Source organism: Lacerta agilis, chromosome Z (genome assembly GCF_009819535.1).
Source record: "Lacerta agilis isolate rLacAgi1 chromosome Z, rLacAgi1.pri, whole genome shotgun sequence".
Taxonomy (NCBI): domain Eukaryota; kingdom Metazoa; phylum Chordata; class Lepidosauria; order Squamata; family Lacertidae; genus Lacerta; species Lacerta agilis.
The window spans coordinates 16,708,245-16,728,821 of NC_046331.1; the positions used below are offsets into that span (position 1 = coordinate 16,708,245).

The 20,577-nt window shown below is 48.0% G+C and overlaps 1 protein-coding gene across 2 annotated transcripts in view; it reads left to right on the forward strand.

The window, feature by feature from the left end:
* The first annotated feature begins 7,183 nt into the window (after positions 1-7,183).
* The window catches only part of NOTCH1 (notch receptor 1), a 90,873-nt gene continuing 77,479 nt past the window's right edge, over positions 7,184-20,577 (forward strand). For both annotated transcript variants that reach the window (XM_033137701.1, XM_033137702.1), the window contains exons 1-2: positions 7,184-7,721; positions 17,311-17,392. In XM_033137701.1, coding sequence (XP_032993592.1) covers positions 7,643-7,721; positions 17,311-17,392 — 161 coding nt within the window. In that variant the 5' untranslated portion in view covers positions 7,184-7,642. The remainder of the gene's footprint in view (positions 7,722-17,310; positions 17,393-20,577) is intronic.

Consider the following 20,577-nt stretch of genomic DNA (forward strand, 5'->3'; position numbering starts at 1 on the left):
TGCCAGAAAAAAGTGGCTGATTTTATTTAAATAGCCTAGGGCAAATTTCTCACTAAACCAACTTTCCCACGCTGGGACTCTCCTCAGCCTCCACATTTTGGCAATTTTTTTGTTCCCTGAGCTGTCAGGGCAAAATATATAAGCATGCTGGTTTCACTTAGAAGGTTTTTTTTCAGCCCCTGGGGACATGAAAATAATTTACAGATGTGTGTTACCTGTTTATATTTCCTCCATGAACATAATTTCCTAGCTTGCAGGAGTGAAAAAGAATTAAAATAATCTTACAGAGGGTTTTTCTTATCCATTTTATTTTAACTTTCAAGGGGGAAAAATAAAGAAGAAGAAAAAACCCCAAGCCCCAACAAACCCAAACCCTCCGAATTTAATACATGTTTAAATATGTCTGGGCAGGAAAAAAGTTCAGAAGAACAACGAATCATGTGGAGATTTGCCAAGGTTTCCATTAAGACAGACTTAACAATCATTTATTTTTAAACGCCTAAAGTCCTGCTATTTTAACTGAAAACATGAACTCAAATTGCTCTTTTTTTATAAAAAAAATGATCTGGAACCCAGTTATCATTTAGGATATTTTATTTTGTGAAAACATTTCTCTCTAATGCATCATTTTAAAAAGCAAAAGGAAAATAGTTAGCATTTGTTACAAAAGAAGAAAGAAGTCTCTATGTCCCGAGTCTCATGATTTTAAAAATATGCCTTTTGGTTAATTACCCAGCGGATAACTTGAAACTAACTGGTTGTGTCTCAGATAAGGAAAGCAAGATTGTTTCTGATTTTCTCCCATAACCCTTTCCAAGAAACCCAGCAGCAGCTATTTGCAACCCCCCAAACAAGCACCTACATTCCACCAGTCCTGTGTGAAGTATCTTTGGATCACAGGATTCTGCATGAGTACACATTTAGCTCTGTATGAGCCATCTTTTTAAAAAGTTATCATGGTTGGTAGAACAGACCTAGGCATAATCCTGAAAGGGATATTAAAAATACAGAGGCCAAGGATGCTTAATAGTGCATGGTCAAGAGTGTCTGTATGTGCCAGTAAATACTGTAGTGTATATCTAATGTGGTGAAATGATGATAGGATGTAATCCCCCCCCCACACTGATATAAAGCTTTAGGAGGCTAACCCTAATCCTGCTCCAATAATTACTTGCAGCTTGTTTCTGGGATACAATGGCCCATCAACTACAACATCCTGCCCCTAGAGTGCCCAGCCAGGTGCCCCAATTGGAAGGAAGCCCACAAGCAGGACCTGATTCCTAGCAACTGGAGAGCCAGTGTGGTGTAGTGGTTAAGAGCGGTGGACTCGTAATCTGGGGAACCGGGTTCGCGTCTCCACTCCTCCACATGCAGCTGCTGGGTGACCTTGGGCTAGTCACACTTCTTTGAAGTCTCTCAGCCCCACTCACCTAACAGAGTGTTTGTTGTGGGGGAGGAAGGGAAAGGAGAATGTTAGCTGCTTTGAGACTCCTTCGGGTAGTGAAAAGTGGGATATCAAATCCAAACTCTTCTTCTTCTTCTTCTTCTTCTTCTTCTTCTTCTTCTTCTTCTTCTTCTTCTATTCAAAGAATTTCTGCCTCCAACCTTAGAGCCAGAAAATAGCCATAGAGGCTAGTAGCCATTGATAACCTTCTCCTCCATTAATTTGTTTAAGTCTCTTTTAAAGCCAGACCCGGCCAGATGGGCGGGGTATAAATAATAAATTATTATTATTATTATCCAGCTGATGGCCATTACTGCCTTCTGTGAAAGAGAGTGCTACAGTCTAACTCTGTGCTGCACGAAGAAGTCCTTCCTTTTATCTGCCCGGAGTCTTCCAACATTCAGCTTCACTTGATGCCCACCGGTTCTAGTGTCATGAGAGGAAGGAAAAACTTTTCTCTATCCACTTTCTCCATGCCAGGCATCATTTTGTGAGCTTCTTGTCATGCCCCCTCTTGCCTGCCTTTCCTCCAAACTGAGAAAGGGAGTACCCCATCTGCTGCCAAAGACTCAATGGAGGCACTGAATACTTTAAGCTGTGGAGCATTAAGGTCCCTGACTCTCGCCTGAAGTAGCTCAGTGTTCTCTAACCCATCACCTCACTTATAATGGGCCCCAATTCCGTCCTTAAATCATTTGCTCTACTTTTCCTAGGCCGAACGTAATTCTAGAGGGAAAGGAGCAAAATGAAACGGGAGTGGATGGTTCTACTATTTCTCCATCACCTGTTTGCACTTAGCCATCTCCTCCAAGCACCAGAGACCTGCCACTCTTCTTGGGCTGAACATAGCAAACAGTTTAAAAAGCACTCTCTTCTTTCTAGACGGGATCCCAATCAACTGCTCTATCTGAAATCTCTCCCCCAAGTTCCTACCACCAAAGTCATTCCACACTCACCCTTAGAAAGAACTCTCTAAAGCAGGAAAGGTATCGGAAGCATCCACTCTTTTCCTTGGGACGGGGAGGCTTCTGTGGGCCTCAAATGAGAACTGCTGTCTCTACTCAGCTGTTGCCGGTGCTGCATGCCTAACGGGTATTGCTGTTGGGGGGATGGGGGGCAAGAAATAAGGTGCCCGTTCATGGCTGCAACCATGATATTCAGGGATGTCTTAGCCATTGAGGCTACTGGCGCAAGGCGCCACAGTGAGGAGGGTGCCTGCGCCCTCCAGCCCTGCCGGCAGCGCTGCTCTCGCCCACCTCTTCTCGGGCTGCGGATGCAGGGAGGCCATCGGCGAGCCTCCCATCGGTGCTGCAGCCAGGGCTCCCTGGATTGCAGTGCCGTGCCGCCGCTTCGGCCGAGCAGGCGGAGGCAGAGGCGGAGGTGGAGCACAGCTGGCAGCGTCCCCACCCGCCCCTCCATGCCCTCTGGCTGCCCGCTGCACCTGGCCCTGCTTGGCGGAGCATGAGGGGCGCCGGAGGGATCTTCACACCAAGGCGCTGGATTTACTTAAGATGGCCCTGATGATATTCAACTGCCCACATGCCAAGATTAGCTTCCCCCCTGCTTCTTGGAATTGCTACCAGGAAGAAGAAGGGGATAAAAGAGTCTTCGGCAGAGGGAAGGAAGAAGGACAAAGGGAGGGCCATGATGTTCTCTCTGCCTTTCCCTTGGAAATAAAAGAATGCCCCACTATATCCAGCAGAAATATTTTGCTAATGTGATGAAGGGGGATGGGAGACCAGTTCACAGGCCACAACAACTGCTGTCCTTCGGAACATTCCTCTAGAAACATGTCTCCGGCTTTAAGAACAACTGCTGTGGGACAGTGGTACTCCAGCAATTTTGGAACTGCAGGAAGTTGCCTTATACCTAGTCCTAGCCCATCCCTTGTTCCAACTAGCTCAGTAGTGTCTACACCAACTAGCAGCAGCTCTCTAGGGTAGGGGACATTCCCACCCCTACTTGGAAGATGCCATTGGGGCTTGAACTGGGGACCTTCTGCATTGGGCCCAGTGAGTCAAATGTCACCCAGCTCAGCAGCTTCACCCAAAATTTTGGATCCTCTCCAAACTAATGCCAAAATTTCGTGTTTGTTTTGTGCCATGAACCCCACATTTTGTGCTGCCGCCCCAAACTGAGTAAATGATACTCAAACTGGGGGCCATAGGTATTCTTCCAAAACCCAGCATTGTCCCATTCACTCCAAACTGGTGCCAAACCTTTGCAATGGTTTTGTGCTGTTTTGTGTTGCAAACCCCACATTTTGTGCTGCCTCCCAAACTGAGTAATATATCTTACACATTTCCCTGCCTATTCTGCTTTCTTTAACTTCTCACACATTATGCTTATGGAATTCTTGCTGGGCCTGGCGATGCCAACTTTAACTGCTGAAAATGTCATTGTCAATAATTTCCCAGTGTATTTGTGTAAATGGATATTTGTGTATATGGATATATGTGTATACTCCTTGTTATTCAGCCCATGTATGCATGTCTGGATATTTGCTCAACTTCTTCTCCATTCAGTTACATATCTTAAAGTAAGAAACCTCAAGAACAGAAGAGCATAACTTTGACATTGGGGTAGAGTAAGTAAGACAATGGTGTTTTCGAAGTGGGATTTTGAGTGCAGTTGACTACAGTATCATTAACTAGGAGCCCAGCTTTTAGTAACAATTCCTCATTTTGGGAGTGGGGTTCGCAATGCAGAAGGATTTGAAACTACAGTATTGCAAAGGTTTGGCCCTGGTTTAGAGTGAATCTGACAATGTTGGGTTGTGGGGGATACCTATGGCCCTTGGTTGAGTATCAATAACTCAAAACAGCACAGAACTTTGGCATCAGACAAAGTTGGATTTTGGGGTGTCAATTTGTAACCCCAGTTTTAGACTGGAGACATTCCTAGCGCTGCTTGTGATTTGGGGATTGAACCTGGGACTTTCTGCATGCAAAGCAGATGTTCTGACACTGAACTGAGCTATCGCCCTGTACCTAACACCACAAGCCTGCATTTTGATAGGCCAACAACTGTTTCTTTACGATACCAATGTTCTGCAATATATCCCTTATTTCCTTTCTCCTTGCCCAGCTTTGGGACCTCTCTTAAGCCAGTGTGGTGTTCAGGGCCGTCTTAAGCATATCTGGCGCCGTGGTGCAAAGATCAAAGATCCCTCTGCGCCCCCCCCGCCCCCCAGAGTTGTCGACCTTTTTTAGGGAGGGAACATGACGGCGTCGACGTGCCCAGCTTTGCGGGGCTGGAGGAGGCAGGCAGCGGCTGGAGGGCAGCTCCTCCGACGGGGAAGAGGCGGAGGCTGGACGTGGCACCTCCCAGCTCAGCTGGCCACTTCGTACCATGGTGGCCATGGCAGGCGGAGACTCCGGGCGCGGTGCTGCTTCGGCACGACATGGCAGAGGTGGGCGAGGGTAGCGAGAGGGCCGGGGGAGTCAGCCCCATGGAAATCCGTGGCGCCTGATGCCCAGCTCGAATACGAAGACAGCTAGCAGGAGGGGCGCCATGCGCGTCTGTGCCTCAACCTGTTGGGTGAGTGAGCACACCGAATGAGAGGGCCTGTGCCAAGTGAGTGAGGGTGAGTGTGCTGCTCCTGCCGTGCGTCAGTTCGGTTCCCCCCCCCCTTTTAGGCTTCTGGCGCCTTGCAGAATTCAGCACCTGCAGGCTAAAAGGGAAAAAACCAATCCAACGCTCGGCAGGAGTAGCATATGCACCCTCGCTCACTCAGCGCACTCGTTTGGTGTTCCTCAGACTCTCGCCTGGTGCCCTTCAGAACTTGGCGCCCCAGCGCCCCGCACCACTAGCGTCTATGGGTAAGATGGCCCTGGTGGTGTAGTGATTTGTGTGTCAGACTACAGTTGAAGAGAGACCAGGATTTGAATCCCCACTCAGCCATGAAGCTCGATGGGGGATCTGGGGGAACAGTCGCTGCCTCTCAGCTTCCCTTACCTCACAGGGTTGTTGTTGAGATTAAGTGAGGAGGGGGAGAAGAACCATGAACGCCACCTTGAGCTCCTTGGAGGCGGTATATAAATGTAATAAATAAAATACTGTAATAAATAAGCAACTCTTCAGCCTTTCCCCCTTGATGATCCTTCTTTGCCTAGATAAAAGGACCCACTCATTGCCCTTCCCCTATTAACTACATTAAATATGTTAAGTATTGTGGGTTTCTTTTTTATTTCGTTTTTCGTTTAGTCAGAGATATTGATATAATGGAATACGGTATTAGTCATTGTTCATTAAAGTTTACTCATAACCTGATGTGTTTTCGGTAAACTGTGTAATTACTGTTTGCTTGTTTCCATTTCTGGACTTGCATTTTCAGCGTAGTGACATGCCTGTTATCTTTATAAAAAGAGATGCATTTTTAAAAGGCTTTTGTGTGTGTGGCAGGATTGGGGGGGCAGGCTCTTTTGCTGGACCAATGTTCTCGGGGGCCAGCTCCAGGTTTCAGAGGGCCCTTGGCAAGGCACCACCCCATGGGTTGCCCCATGAATCACCTTCTTCACTGCCCTTGTGCTCCTCTTCCTCCTCCTCCCTGCTTCCACATGCTTCCTTCCCAGGCAGAGTGCCAACGGCCAAGCAGGCAGTTCGCTCCGCTGCTGCTTCCACTGACCTATAGAGCCTAAGAAGAGCCTGGCTACACCCCATCATAGGCAAACCTATTTTGCTCTTGCAGTGGGCAAATGGGTGCCCCAATCGGAAGCCCAAGTGCAAGAGCAACAGTTGTGTGTCCCTCACCATCTGGTGTTCAAAGGTATACTGCCCTTGGGCACTGAGGTTCTGCTACTACAGTAGACATCTGTATGGAGAGCCCCGCTTGGATCGGGCCAAAGTGGAGCCAGTTGTGGTATAGTGGTTAGGGTATCAGACTAGGACCTGGGACACACAGGTTCAAATCCCTGCTCAGCCCTGAAGCTCACTGGGTGACTAGGCCAGTCCCTGTCTTTGGCCCTAACCTACCTGGCAGGGCTGTTAGGAAGATAAAAGGTCATGTGGAAGAGTCAGTGTGGTGTGGTGTATCAAGTGTCAGACTAGAACTTGGGAGACCCAGGTTTTTCCATAAAGCTCAGTGGGTGATGTTTGTCTTTTTTTGGCAGAAACCTTCATGTGTTTGTTGTTTTGAATTTGTATCACTTGTGTTGTTTGTCTTGGCATTATTTCATATTTGCACTATGGTATTTGTATGTATCTGTTCATTCTTGTGAACCTCCTTGGGGGCTTTTTTGGTTGAAATGACATAAACAAACGGTAACAACACTCTCAGCCTAGCCTACCTTGTAGGCAGTTGTGAGGGTCAAATGGAGAGTGGGCAGAGCTCCTTGTAGAAAAGGGGGGACAGAAATGTAATTATAATAATAAAATAAAAACAAATGATAAATAACTAAGTCCTCTCCACTCCTGAGGGGTCCCCTCGCCGCCTCTACCCGGCGCTGAGGCAGGCAGGCAGGCAAGCAAGCGAGCGAGCGGACCGGTGTAGCTTCCCCTCTGGGTGGCAGGGCCGGGTCGGAGCAGGCGCCAAACTTTGCATGCGCTCGAGCGCCTTTCCCTCGCCTACCTGTAGGAAGGCTTAAGCCCCCCTTTGAAGGGAGGGAGGGGAGGGTCGCCCCTCATATACTAAGCAACCCCTGAGGCGACCCCGCCCCGCGACCGGTTGGTCCCGCCCTACGAGAGGCTGTGGCCGGGCGCTCGCTCGCGCCCTCCCACACATACTCCCCAAACTTATCAGCGAGGAGGAGGCGGCGGCGGCGGAGGAGGAGGAGGAGGAGAAAGTTCCTGTTTCTCTGTGAGGCGCGCGAGAGAAGGGCCGTCCCGAAGGAGAGCCCGCCGCGCGCCAGGGCGAGGAGAGAGACCAGGAATCGGGAGACGGGGGCTCCTTCTCTGCGCCCCACTGGGAAACTTCGCACCTGGCCCGGCGCGGAGAGATCCTCCGGCGGGGCGAGGGGGGCAGCGCGCTCCAAGGGGAGCTAGACCGGAGAGAGAGTTATTAAGTGTCCCGGCGCTTCCTTTCGACTGGCTGTTGCAGCGCGGCGGCGCCCGAGAGCGGACCGAAGGGGCGGCCGCGTGTGCAGAGCCAGAGCCTCGGTGGGCAGGGCGGAGAGGACGCTGCCACCGCTGCCAACTTTGGGAGGCTGACCTTCTTCTTCTTCTAACCCGGCGAGCCGAGCTCGGCTGGGGAGCGGCGGGATGCGGCCCCTTGGGGTGCGGAGCCCCCGCGGCTGCTGCCGCCTCCTGCTGCTGGCACTGCTGCCCGCCTTCGCTCAAGGTAGGTGCGCTGGAGACGGCGACGCCACTTCGGCCACCTGTTGCGCTTACCGGCCTGGACATCCTCCGGTGGGGTTCGCGGGACCGGCTTGGGCCTGATCCGTTGGGGGATGAGCTTCCTGGGCCGCTTTTTTTCACTTTCGGGATTTCATGGCGAGCGATGGAATGGAGGGTGGGGGCTGAACTGGAGAGCTTAAAGTGGAACCCCCGGGGCAAGTCTACCTGGTAGGGTCCTCCTACGCTCTGCATTGCAGGGGGTTGGACTAGATGAACCTTGGTGCCCCTTCCAACTCTACGACTCTACGATTGTGTTTGCAAGCGTCTCCCTTGCCCGCGGCGTGGTGGTGCTGACGTTTAGGGCGATTAAAACAAAACAAGGAGCCGGGCCGTTGTGTCGGCTCAGAGCACCTCAGATGGGAAGCCTCCGCGTGCAAGCGCAGTCTACCCTGAGTGTGCCTTCCTGCCCTCCGCGCGAGCTTTTCAAGCTGCCTGGCAGCTGGTTGAGGCAGCGTCGGTGACCTGCAGCTCACCTTAAAAGGAAAGAGGGCAGGATTTTCTTTTCTTACTCTCTTTACATATTTACAGTATTTGATGCAAAGGGTGCTTTGGGGTTTGCAACAAAAGTGAAACCAAACCGAACGGCTAGGCTACTTGTGGTTTTTTTTGCTTTTGCAAGACTGAGCGAAGCAGCTCCGAAAAAGTTTGCAGGGATGTTGGTTTCCCCGGGCAAATGCCTGGTATTTTATTGGGAACGGCAGTCTTTCAAGAATAGGAGCGTGTGTGTGTGTGTGTGTGAGGAATCCCCTCTCCAGCTGCTTTGCAAAACTTTTCGGCTGCCCCCTCTTTCTAGGAAGTGGGAGTGGGGCTCTCCCAGCACCGTGTTTGAGCGAATGAGTAGCCGTGCACCACACAGTCCAGACAAAATGTGTATGAGGAGAGATGAGGGAGAAGAGTTGTCTCTAACAAAGCTCTTCTCAGAGTATACTTTGATTGCAGGGGGTTGGACTAGACGAGGGGGTTGGACTAGATGATCCTTAGGGTTCCCTCCCAGCTCTACCGTTCTGATTCTACACTCACTGAAAAATAACCATGCCCATAAATTTCAGTGAGTCTGCTCTGAGCAAGGCTGGCATTAGAGATGACCCCAAATCACTGGATATCTGGCCCTCTGCCTCTTCCTGGGCCTCCTGGGAGCACAACCACAGTTTCCCCCCTCCCATCTTGGAGAGGGAGCTTCTTTTGCAAGCACCCAACAAACCAAAACCAGGGTTTGCTGCATTATAATGTGTGAAAAGACTGCCTTCTGTTTGGTAGGAAGCTGTGAAAGGCCAAACTATTGTCTGCATGGTGGTTTCAGATTTAATTGGGAAATTTAGGACTCTGTCACAGGTTAGGGTGCTTTTTCTGCGGTTGAGGGGGGTGTTTCTACTTTGTGGATATGCGTAATATTTCCTGTATTCGCACCCTTGCCTCTCTTTCACCTCCCTCTTCCTTTTTTATTTTTTGCTGTGTTACTTTCTGGGGGTGGATGTCACAAGCTGTTTTGTGTGCTCTTGTTCTGCAGAACTCTTGTGAATCCTTGGTGGGAAGGGGGGCAATGGAATGAAGAACCTGGACGGGCGGGTGTGAGACTTGTTTTTTGTGTGGAAAAGTTAGTGGAGAGATGGGACAAAAAAGTTTTGCACAGAGCAAGCTGTTCTCACTTTTCTCTGAAGTGCCTCAGGGCAATCTGTTTTGGAGACAGATTTTTTAACTGGAGTAGTGGAGACAAAGAAAAAAGGCTCTGTGTGTTGGGTGAATGGAACTTCTCACCAGCTGCCTGATTCATTGAATGAAGTCGTTTCAATTTCAAATCAAACTGTGCAGTGGCTAAATGCTGGGGTGCTCCCTGGACAGTTTTTCTCACCTTGATTCATACGCTTCGCTGCCAGGGAACGGTTTGTGATTGTTGCTGCCGTGATGCTGTGTGTGCTTAGGGTATAATTCAGGGCACTTGCAGAGGTGTTTTCGTTTAGTCTCTGAACAACAACAACAACAAAACTAAATTAAAGATTGAGTTTCAGGTTTCTCTGTGACACATGCTGTGGGTTTGGAGGAGAAGGCATCCTTGCTTTTGCAAGCACCTTGAAATGGAGCTGCAGGGGGGGGGAGGGGGAGAGATCTGCCCTGGGGTTTGATGGGTGGGATCCTGAAACTATCTGGACACATAGATAGTGATGGTCTAATTGCATGTCTCAAGCGTAGCTCTCTCTGGATTGCAGCTGGGAGGAGACTAGGGCTCAGATCCTGATTTGGATCTCTTATTGCAGAATTCTTCAACTTTGTACTGCAAAGTACCATCACCCCCAGACAGCTTAGCCCAGTTACGAGAATCATAGGAAGCTGTCAGGCAATCTCTCCTAGCCCTACCTGTTGTGCATTATGGAAGTTTAAATAAAGTCAACTTAAAAAAAGGAAAGTCCAGGGGTTGATCCAGGAATCTTCTGCATGCAAAGCAGTTGCTCTGCCACTGATGATGGGAGTTGTAGCCCAACAACACATGAAAATGCCAAGGTTGAAGGGGGTTGACCTAGTGACTCTCCAAGCCCTGCCACTCAAGTCTCCCATCAGTGTCTTGGTCTCTCTCTCTCTCTCTCTTTTGGTTGCCAGAAGGAGCCTTTCTAGCAGGGACATAATTAGCTAATAATTTGAAATGGCCAGGCAATTCAGTAAATGTTTTTTTTGGAATAAACTTCTGGTGATAGTTGGCATGGATTGACTCATGTTAGTGAAAGTGAAGTGATTCTCTCCCCACCCCACACTCCAGTCCCCTTACTTTGGAGCAGCTTGTAAATAGTTTCCAAACGTTGCTGGCCCAGTATCACCCCCCCAAAAAAACCTTGCATTTCTAGTCACCCTGAAAGACCTTTTTATCCCCACAGTCTTGGTCTTTCCTGGTTTCCTCATACCCAACAGATAGTGTCATTTCAGAAAGACACCCCCTCCACCCTCACTTTGTGTCATCAATGTCTTACATTCTGATCCTAATTCAGTTCTCACAGTGTCATTGTTTAATTAACTGTCTTTTTTTTTTAATAAAAAAATTGCATTTATATCCCACATTTTTTTGTCCAAGGAGCTGAAGGTGATGTACATTGTTCTCTCCCCTCCTCATTTAACCTTCATAACAACCCTGCAAGGTAGGTCAGGCTAACCTAGGGTCACCTAATGATCTTTATGGTCAAGTGGGGGATTTGAACCCTGGTCTCTCACAGGTCCTAGTCCAACATTCTAACCCCTATGCCATGCCCACACTGGCTCAGTGGCAGGGCAGAGGGTGCTTGGGAGGCTTACCATAACCCTGAGATTTGCAGAAATAAAAATAAAAAAATCATAAGGGAGGGAAGGGAACTCCTACAAAGCTTCTTGAGAAGTTTGAGTGTGGGCCCTGAGCCTGATTGATGGTTAAGGGGCAGGGCTGACAGCTGGTTGGGATGAATGGAATGGAAGAGGAGGAGGGAGGAAGAGACATGGATATGGAAAAGGGTAGAGCGAACAACTTCATTGCCTAGGTAGCTCATTTCCTGGTTCAGCCTGCAATGCTATTTTTACATCCCTCCCAGGGGTGGAAGTGATTAAACTTCCCATAGAAATCAGCAGAGAAATCAGAAGATTTTACGTAGCTGGGATTGGGAACCTATGTTTCCATCACATGCAGGCACCCAAATGGAGTATTATATCCAAGGAGGAAAACCAAGGAGCTCAAGGTGGTATACATGGTTCTCAGTCTTCCCATTTTATCCCCACAGCAACCCTGTGAGGTAGGTAGGCTTAGAGGTGGTGACTGTCCCATTGGCCCAAAGTCAAGTGAACATCATGGCTGAGCAGGAATTTGAACCCTGGACTCCCAGATCCTATTCTGTGATTCTAAGCACAACACCACACTGGAGTACACAGCTTGCATGGAGAGTGCTGATTGATTTGGTAATAAAATTACCGGTAACTGGCCCATGAACAGAAGCACTCTACAGCCCTAGCACTTTACTGCAGGGCCATCACAGTTTATATGCCAATCCTGATCGAATTCACATAAGAGGGGCTTGTTTGATCAGGCCAGTGGCAAACAGACCCCTTCTCATGCCTGGGTTGTGTGTGCATGTGCAATCTTGGACCCAGTCAAACTGATAACTTCCCAATCTCTCATAGAAACTGGACTGTTTTAGCTTCCTTAGCAACTGAAAAAGTCAGGACCTTTGTTCCTGCTCAACCAATCGCCTCTTTAAGCTTCACCACCAGAAGCATGGAGACAGTAATAAGTTTTGCTGTGGGATTCCCAAGAATATCTTGGGTGGTGGAAGGAAAAAACTAAGGAGGCGGGAGTCTCTTATTACCAGAGCTTAGGGGCAAAGTTCTAATAGGGAGTTGGGGTGCCTTCCCCCTGCCGCCGCCCCCGGGCAGTTACGAAGCACAGCAGAGATTAAACCAGGCATGGGCAACCTGTGGCCCAGCAAGTGAGTCCACAGTCTGGAAGGGGAGGGCACCATGTTGGTTGTCCTTAGGTTAAACTGGATGCTCTTCCAGCTGAGTTCCTTGAGTGGAGTTTGGGGTTCAGTTGTGACAAGCAATGGGGAGCTGTAACAAAATATTGCAATATAGGGTCCTTCTTTTTTGGATTCCAGTCAGGATATTCCACCCTGCTGTACCCCCTCCAAGAATCAGGCTATGCCCCATGCTTACTGAGCATGCTCAGTGCTCACTGGGCTGTTGGGTTTCTTTCCCCCTAAAACTTGTTTGTGCTATGTTGGAACTATGGATTGTGCTGCCACAAGATGTACTGATGGTGACCAGCTCGGATGGCTTTATATAAAGGCGATGAGACAAAATTCAGGTTGGATTGCCATCTGTCATGGATACATTGCAGGGGGTTGGACTAGATGACCTTTGGGATCGCTTCCAATTCTATGATTCTATACAGGAGGATAAGGGTACCAGTGCCTTCATTGTTGGAGGCAGTATGCGTCTGAAAACCAGCATTCCTGAGAACCTCAGAAGAGGGCGGCTGCTGCTGCGCTGAGGTCCTCCTTGTGGACTTTCAGTAGGCACCTAGGTGGGCTTCTGGCCCGGCCCAGCAGCCTCTTCCTGTGCTCATTACAGGCCACTTCTGGAGCAAGCCCTCTTTCAGTCAGAGTATTCACACATTTGGTGCAAGTCATCAAGTGGTTTTGTGTGCACATGTGAACCACCCCTTCGGAAGGGCCTTCTAAGGATCTAGGCTGCCTGAGGCCACCCTTTTCTGGTGTTCCTGTGCACAGCGGAAGTCTGCAAGTCACCTTAGTCATCATGCCAAATAATAATTTCGCTTCTTGCCTTCCGGGAAATGGAGAAACAGCTCTCTTTTTTTGCATACCTTTTGGGGTCAGTGTCTAGTTTCGCTCTGTGTTTTCTCCCCCCAGCGGCAGTTCCAGCTACACACAGGCCCATCCTCCACTTTCCTTCTGAGCTATCGGTAACTAGAGTGCCTGGTTGAGGTTGCTGTGTGTTTGTGGTGTGTGTGTGTGTGTGGTATGTCTGTGTGTGCATGGGTCCTGAAGAGTTCTCTCTCCTGACCCAATCAGGAGCATGTAGGTGTTGGGTATCAAGGGGACTGAGCCAACCCCATCAGCTTGTAGTAAATACAAGAGGTATCCTTGGCTTTTGACAATGGGCAGCTCTGATTTCACCCCCTCCCTTCCCGCTTTGTTTGGGGAAGGCCCAGAGTTCTGCTCTGCAGCTGTTGCTTTTTCCCACGAACTCGGGCCCGCCTGCTTTACAACTCTCTCTTATCCCGGTCTCTGTTGGGCTCCTTTTGCAGACACACTGCGCTTTAAAAAAAAAAAAAAATCATGAATATCTGAGCAGCCAGACAATTCAAAAATAGCTTTGTAAGAGAGAGAGAGAGTGTGTGTGTGTGTGTTCTGTGAGCAGGATGGTGGCGGGGTGTGTGTCTGTGTCTGCCCTCTGGAAAGAAAAGAGCCTGAACTCCCATAGCTGTGAATGAAAGACAGGTTTTTGGCTTCCTCTGTCCTGCGCGGTGGGCTTTCTAGGATGCAGCCGTACCCTGCCTGCAAGGTTGATTTCCCGCCTGAATGTTTTTGAAGCAGTAGCTTAAAAACTTAAGTGAAATACCAATACTTTGCTGATTTGGGGGGGAATAGTCACTGCCCCAGCCTCTTTGGGACGGAGACCCATGTTTCAGTTTCTTGCTTAAGCTCACAGTGAATGTGATGGGAGCATCATACCCATTTTTATTTTTATTTTACAGAGAGGGAGGTAATGCTGAGGGGCTGAGCTGAACCCACCTTGTTGAAAGCTAAGCCAAAAGCCGGGGGTATTTTGTTTATTTATTTAGTGGAAGTCCTTGTTTGCTGGTTTTAGAGCACTTGCAGCCAAAAAGACTCAAAGTGGCTTTACATGCAATCAATAATAAACAACAACAATAAAACTAAACAGTCTTTAATTCAGTAGGCCAAACAGCTGGTTCACAATCTAGACTTACTCCATCTTTTGTCTCAAAAGCAGCCTTAACGTAAGGTATAAGTGGCAGCCTATGCAGAGCAGAGCAGTAATAGGGTTGTGCTTGGTTCTGATTTTCTTGTCTGAGGTTCTCCTGGCTAAGTGTAGCCTTGAACTCAGGATCCCAAGATTCAGCCATGCAGGTAAGTCTGCAATAGCAGCCCTGCCCATACACATGTGTCTCATGTGACCCATCAGGGATCTAAAGAGAAGAAATAAACAATTCTTTTCTGATGAACAAGTACTTCCATGCCTTCCAGGCAATGAATGAGTATTTAAATTCCACTACTGTTGCCATTGTTACACAATGGCAGAAGTTAATTAGGCAGCTCTTTGCTTCAGTGAGCTACCACACAGGTGGGGAATCTCAGGCCTAAGGACCAGATGTGGCCCTCAGGACTCTCTCTTCTGGACCACCATCAGGCTGCATTAAAGAGCCTGCACTGCACTCTCCTTAAGTGCTCTTGCCTGGCTAGCTCTGGTGTCCTTAAACCATAATGGTGCTGCTTGCTTGTGAGGATGGAGAGAGAGGTGTGTGTACAAACTTCTGACTTTTGCATGGCTACAATAGAGTGTACTGTTCAGAGGTAACAGCTGCATCCATTTGTTCTTCCCATTTTTCCCCCTGGCCAAGCTCTCCTCTGATATGTGGCCCCACAGAAGGTTGGCAATGAAAAATTGTGGTCCTTGGGAGCTGAAATAAAACTCCCTGTCCTTGGCTCACTGAATGATGCTGGCTGGCTTCTCTTGCAACCGTAGCCACTAATTCAGCCTTGTCTCATTTGTCGCCTTAGAACCCCATTGGAGAAGAGCTTTCTTGCTCTTTTCCTTTTCGCAAAGAACTTTTGGCTTAAGACTGAACAGTAGCAGTTGGAGCACAAAATTAAAAAAAAAATCCTTCCAGTAACACCTTAGAGACCAACTAAGTTAGTTATTGGTATGAGCTTTCATGTGCATGCACACTTCTTCAGATACACTGAAACAGAAGTCACCAGACCCTTATATATAGTGAGAGAGTGGGGAGGGGTATTACTCAGAAGGGTGGTGGGAATGGGTGGTTGGCTGATGGGGGTGGGGGTGGGGGTGGTAAACTCATACCAATAACAAACTTAGTTGATCTCTTAGGTGCTACTGGAAGGATTTTTTTTATTTTGTTTTGACTATGGCAGACCAACACGGCTACCTATCTGTAGTTGGAGCACAGGCACCCTGTGGCCGAGTCCTGACATTTGAGGGTCTGATGCTGAGCTTGATCTTTTGAGTAATCACAGCTGACATCATTATGGGGCTCCAGCAGGGTGGCGTGAACCTTTTTCTATTAAAACAAAACCCACACGTGTGTGCTTTGAAACCATTGCTGGTCAGACATGAACTTCCTATTTGCAGGGAAGTAGGGCAGATTTTGGGACTGACAGCTCCACACCCACCCTCTTGCCCATTTTAAAAATGTGGCTCATCCGACAGCCAAGAACACAATATGGTTGTTCTTTGGATTTGGTTTGAGAACTCAGGCTTGCAGCATGTGCTTTTCCACAAACCTGGCCCTGAGGTCTCTCTGTTGGCTAACCAGAATTATGCTCAGCCAGGATGCGCCTTGTTTCAATGCGTTATTGCTGGCAAACCACAACATGTTCTGGTTTGTGTATCCTATCTGTAGGGCTGTGCAAGTTTTCCCTGAATTGAGTTAAGCATAGAATTTGGCATCCTGGTTTTTCTTCCTTTTCAAAACATGAAAACAAAAATCCCACCCTAGTCCTCATGGTTGTGGAGGGAAGTCTGGAACTCTGCAAGGAGAATCAAGAAGGAGATCTGATGTGGCTCGAAATTGTGGGGTTAGAGCTGGAACTTGCCATGCTGCACAGATTCCTGTCCCTGCCAAGCTACCTCCTCTTCCCACTACCTTTGCTCGCCCCTCCATCCTCTTTTAGGTTCTTGGGGAACTGGGGCTCTGGTTCCAATCTAAATTATGCACAGATAGGAAGCATGGTCTTCATTGCATCATTTGTTTTAACTGCATATTTTATTTTAACTGCACTTTAACACTGACTTGCAATTAACACATTCAAACATGGATCTCTATCCTGCTCCAAAGTGGCAGAGGTGTCTTTGGCTGTGTTTGGGACCACGTGCAAGTGAGAATGTCTTTCCACACTTCCATTCCACGTGTGGCTTAGCCCTGGTGGTGCTGAACTTGAAGCACAGGAAGAGTTCAGAAAGAGACCTTGGATGGAAGGAGGCCTCTCCTTTCTTTTCTTTTCTTTTCTTTTCTTTTCTTTTCTTTTCTTTTCCCTGACTGATGCTGAGTTGCTACTTGTTGCATGTCTGCAGTGGAGGAAAGTGAATCGTGTAGAACTAAAAAAAAACTGGAGGGCTGTAAAAAAAAAATCCCTTTCTTTACAAAGAAAAATGCCCCTCTTTGCAAATCTTCGGGTTGTTTTCAGTTCCTAAACTGAATTGCAAACAATTGCTGCTATATCTGAACTTGTTTCCTTTTTGCTTATTCTGTGTTTATGTGGGAATTTGGTTGAAAAGGCAATGTAGGACAGGGCTCAGATCATAGGACTTGAATCTTGAAACCTGGGAAACTTCAGACCACCTTCATTCTTAAGTCAGCCAACAGCCTGAGTCTGGGCCTTGCCTCATACTCAGATCCCCATCTGTGAAATGGGGACAGGATTCCTTTACCTTATGGGGTTGTTAATGCTGAGAGGAAAGAGGCCGGATAATGATTAGATTTCTTTGACTGTGGCAGCATTCAGTTTTTTGGGTGTGTGTTTTTTTTTTTAAACCAAGCTAAAATGCTAAATGAGTACAATGTATTGTTTATGGAGTAGGTCACCACAAGCTGCCTGCCGCTTATCTCCACCCTAGTTTATTATTTGCAAGGAGTGATTGTTCTGTGGTATTATGGCAGTGGACAAAGCTGTAGTGTAACTCTTGATTTTGTGAGGAATGTATTGTTATGATTTGTTATAATATCAAATAAATGTGTTTGAAAAAGAAAAGGAAAACATTATTTCCAAGCCTTTGAGGAGTAACTCTCTGCGGTCTCATTGCAGGCTTCCAGTGTTCCCAGGCTTCTGAGTCCTGCTTGAATGGAGGAAGGTGTGAAACCTACCCCAATGGAACAGGGGTTTGCCGGTAAGTGCGAAATTATATGCAGTGGAGGTGACTTCTGCTTTACATCCTCAGTCCTGGGGGCCATATGTGGCCCTCAGGGCCTCTTGTCTGGCCCTTGGAACTCTCCCCAGGCAACACACACCCTGCTTCACATCCCAATTTTTTGGGGGGTGGCTTAGAATATGTCTTTGAGGATATCCTCTGCTTGTCTGGATGGAGAGGAATGTGTAAAAAAATAATAAACAATCAACTCTTAACCTACTTACAAAGGTAAAACTTAAAGTGGTTGGCCCCACCTACCGCTGGCAATACGGCCCTAGGGCAGTTGCTCAGAAGGCAGTGTGGCCCTTGGGCTGAAGCAGATTCCCTACCTGTTTTGTTTTTTAAAACATATACATGGACTGATGGAAGTTAATCTGCAACCTGGTTCTGATAGGCAGAAAAGGGCTCCAGATTTTAATAGGACACCTTACATTTTGAGTTTGAAGTCCAGGATTACAATATGGCTTCCAGAAGGAGTCAGATAGCCTGATATTACATTGGGGTGTGCCTATTGAGAGGGAGAAAACGTTTAGTCTCCAAATGTGATAGATGTGATGCTGCGAGCCAACAATTTCCTGCCATCTCTCCCCATCCCCACTCCTAAGTGTTTGGGGATGCGCATCTTCTATTAACTGCTGCAAACACAGGCATATGTGTGTCTGTGTGATATGAAATGATGCTGTGCTGATGGGAGTTTGCAGTCTGGATCCTTGGGAGCTGAACCTGGGCTCAAGGTGCAGTTCTGTCTGTGGAGTTGCCATTATCCAAAGTAGTTTCAACACGGCAGCATCCATCTTAAGAGCGATCATAACACACACACACACAGAGAGAGAGAGAGAGAGAGAGAGAGACCCTCCCTATTAATTCATGCTGAACTTTGTGGAAGGTGAAGGAGGGGGATGATTGCAACTTAACTGAGCAACCCTAAACTATCCATGTCAATTGATCTGTAATTGTGTATGGCCCTAATGACTGTATGTTGTACTTGTGCTCTGTGCTGGGGATTAGAGATAACTGGGGTTGAGCGACAGAACCTCTTCCAACCACTGAGAGTTCTTGCTACTATCAAGGAGTATGTGTGTTTCATATAAATAAATAAACTAACTAACTAACTAAGTCAGGCCATTAGTTTATCTGGATCAGTGCTGTCTGCAGTGGCTGGCAGCAGCTCTCCAGGGTTTCGGGCTCAGGGGTCTGTCTTTCTCAGCCCTGCCTGGACATGCTGCTGGGGATTGAACTTGGGACCTTCTGCATGCAAAGCAAAGTACTCCTAATGTTTCTGAAGGAAGAGGTTTCAGAAGCACCATGCCTCTGAATACTAGTTGCTGGGAATCACAGGAGGAGAGAGTTCCTGTTGAGCTCAGGTACTGCATGCAGGTTTCTTGCCATTGGAGAACAGGATGCTGCACTAAATGGGGACTCCTTTTGACCCATTCAAGGACGCTTGCCTTATGTTTGTGTAAATTAAGTATGGAAATAGGCAGCTGCCTTATATGCAGTCAGACCATGGATATTGTCTGCACTGGTTGGCAGTGACAAACCACGTTTTCAGGCAGGGATTTTTTCCCCAGCGGCACTTGGAAATGCCAACAGCTTTATTGCAGTGCCCCCATTTTCCCTACAGTGAGGAAATTTTTAGAGCCTTTGAACTCCTCTCTTCGTGGGCTTCCTCCAGTGATGGCTGCAGGGAACAAGTTGCCCACCAATTAATGGGGGGTGGGGTGGGGGAACCCAGCATCTCCTCCACCTCTGCTCTCTTTTCTTAACCCTTCTATTAAAGGAAAGCAAAAGGCAGCAGCCTCTCCACCCCTCCTGTCCCCAAATGCATTTAGCCTCAGGATATGTTCAGTGGAATCCACTGCTTGCAAGAGTCCTGGAACGGAATCTGATTGAGAGCTGGATATGTTGAGAGTGCTTGTTATTTTTTTCTTTTTAACTCCACCTGTTGGAAGCAAATGTGAAGACTCTTTAAAAAAAAAGGGGTGTGTGTGTGTGCGTGTCTCTCTTAAGGAAGCAGCTCTCCCCACAGGCATTCCTAATCCCAACTGTTGAATGGCAGACTTGGTGCAGTTGGGAATTGAGGGGTGGGGGATGGAAAGCCGGCACCTCTGTCCCTTGTCTGCTCCACTTCTTTAATTTTGCCCCCACATTTGGCGTCTTCTGTTTGCTCCGGGGATGATGGGCGGGGGGGGGGGGACGACGACAGGGGGAGAGAGAAGAGAACCCTTCAGCAAATTAATCGGGCACATGAGCAATTTAAGGGACAAAGGCTGGGCGCCTTTGTCAGCCGCTAATGAATGCACACCGCACAGTCCGTCCCCCCACCCCTTCTGCAGAAGCTGTAAGGACGCTTGACGCTCTAAATCTTGTTTTCTTTCATTCAGGGGGTGACAGCTGGGATTCGGTCGAAATTCAGCAGCTATTGTTGCGGGAGGCAGATTAATACTATGTGACTAATCGCGGAGGGCTTCCCAGAATGCATAACTGACTCCTCTTCCCCACCTCCTGCACCGCCACCCACCCCCCATTCTCACTGTCTCTTCTCTGGGTGCCCCCCCTCCCCCAATTTCTCTCTTTGGCTGTTCTGCTCCCCTTACTCTTTCTTCCTCCAAAAAAGAAGCCTTCTTGTATTCCCCTTGATTTACATTGGATGTACAGATGGCAGGGGAATCTAATTAGACCTGAGGCGTGTGAGCTGTGGCCAGAGGCAGGGGTGTGTGTGTGCGTGGCGTGCAGAGGACTTCCCACTTGTAGAATGAGCAAGGATGACAGTGAGAGAACACAGCCATGAATTTCCTTCTGGTGTCTCAAGCCAGCCTAGAAACCAGATAGATAGATAGATAGATAGATAGATCGATACATAGATAGATAGATAGACGGCTTCCAGTGGTCATCATCCTTGAAAGGGCCAAGCAGTGATGTGGAATGGAACCTTTTTTTCTTTTTCATAAAATTTGCTAGCAGTGATCACAAATGGAGGCAAGCCTTGAGGTGCAATATTGTTAGGCAACCTTAAGCAAGTTTGAAAGTTTCCAGCTTTTTATTCCCCCCCCCAACTGAATATGAACGTAAACAAGTAAACATGCTGCATTAGACGATGCACTCTCTCTGCCTTGGGTATCAGAACATTTTCCAGTTGCAATCTGAAAAAAAAATGTATTGAA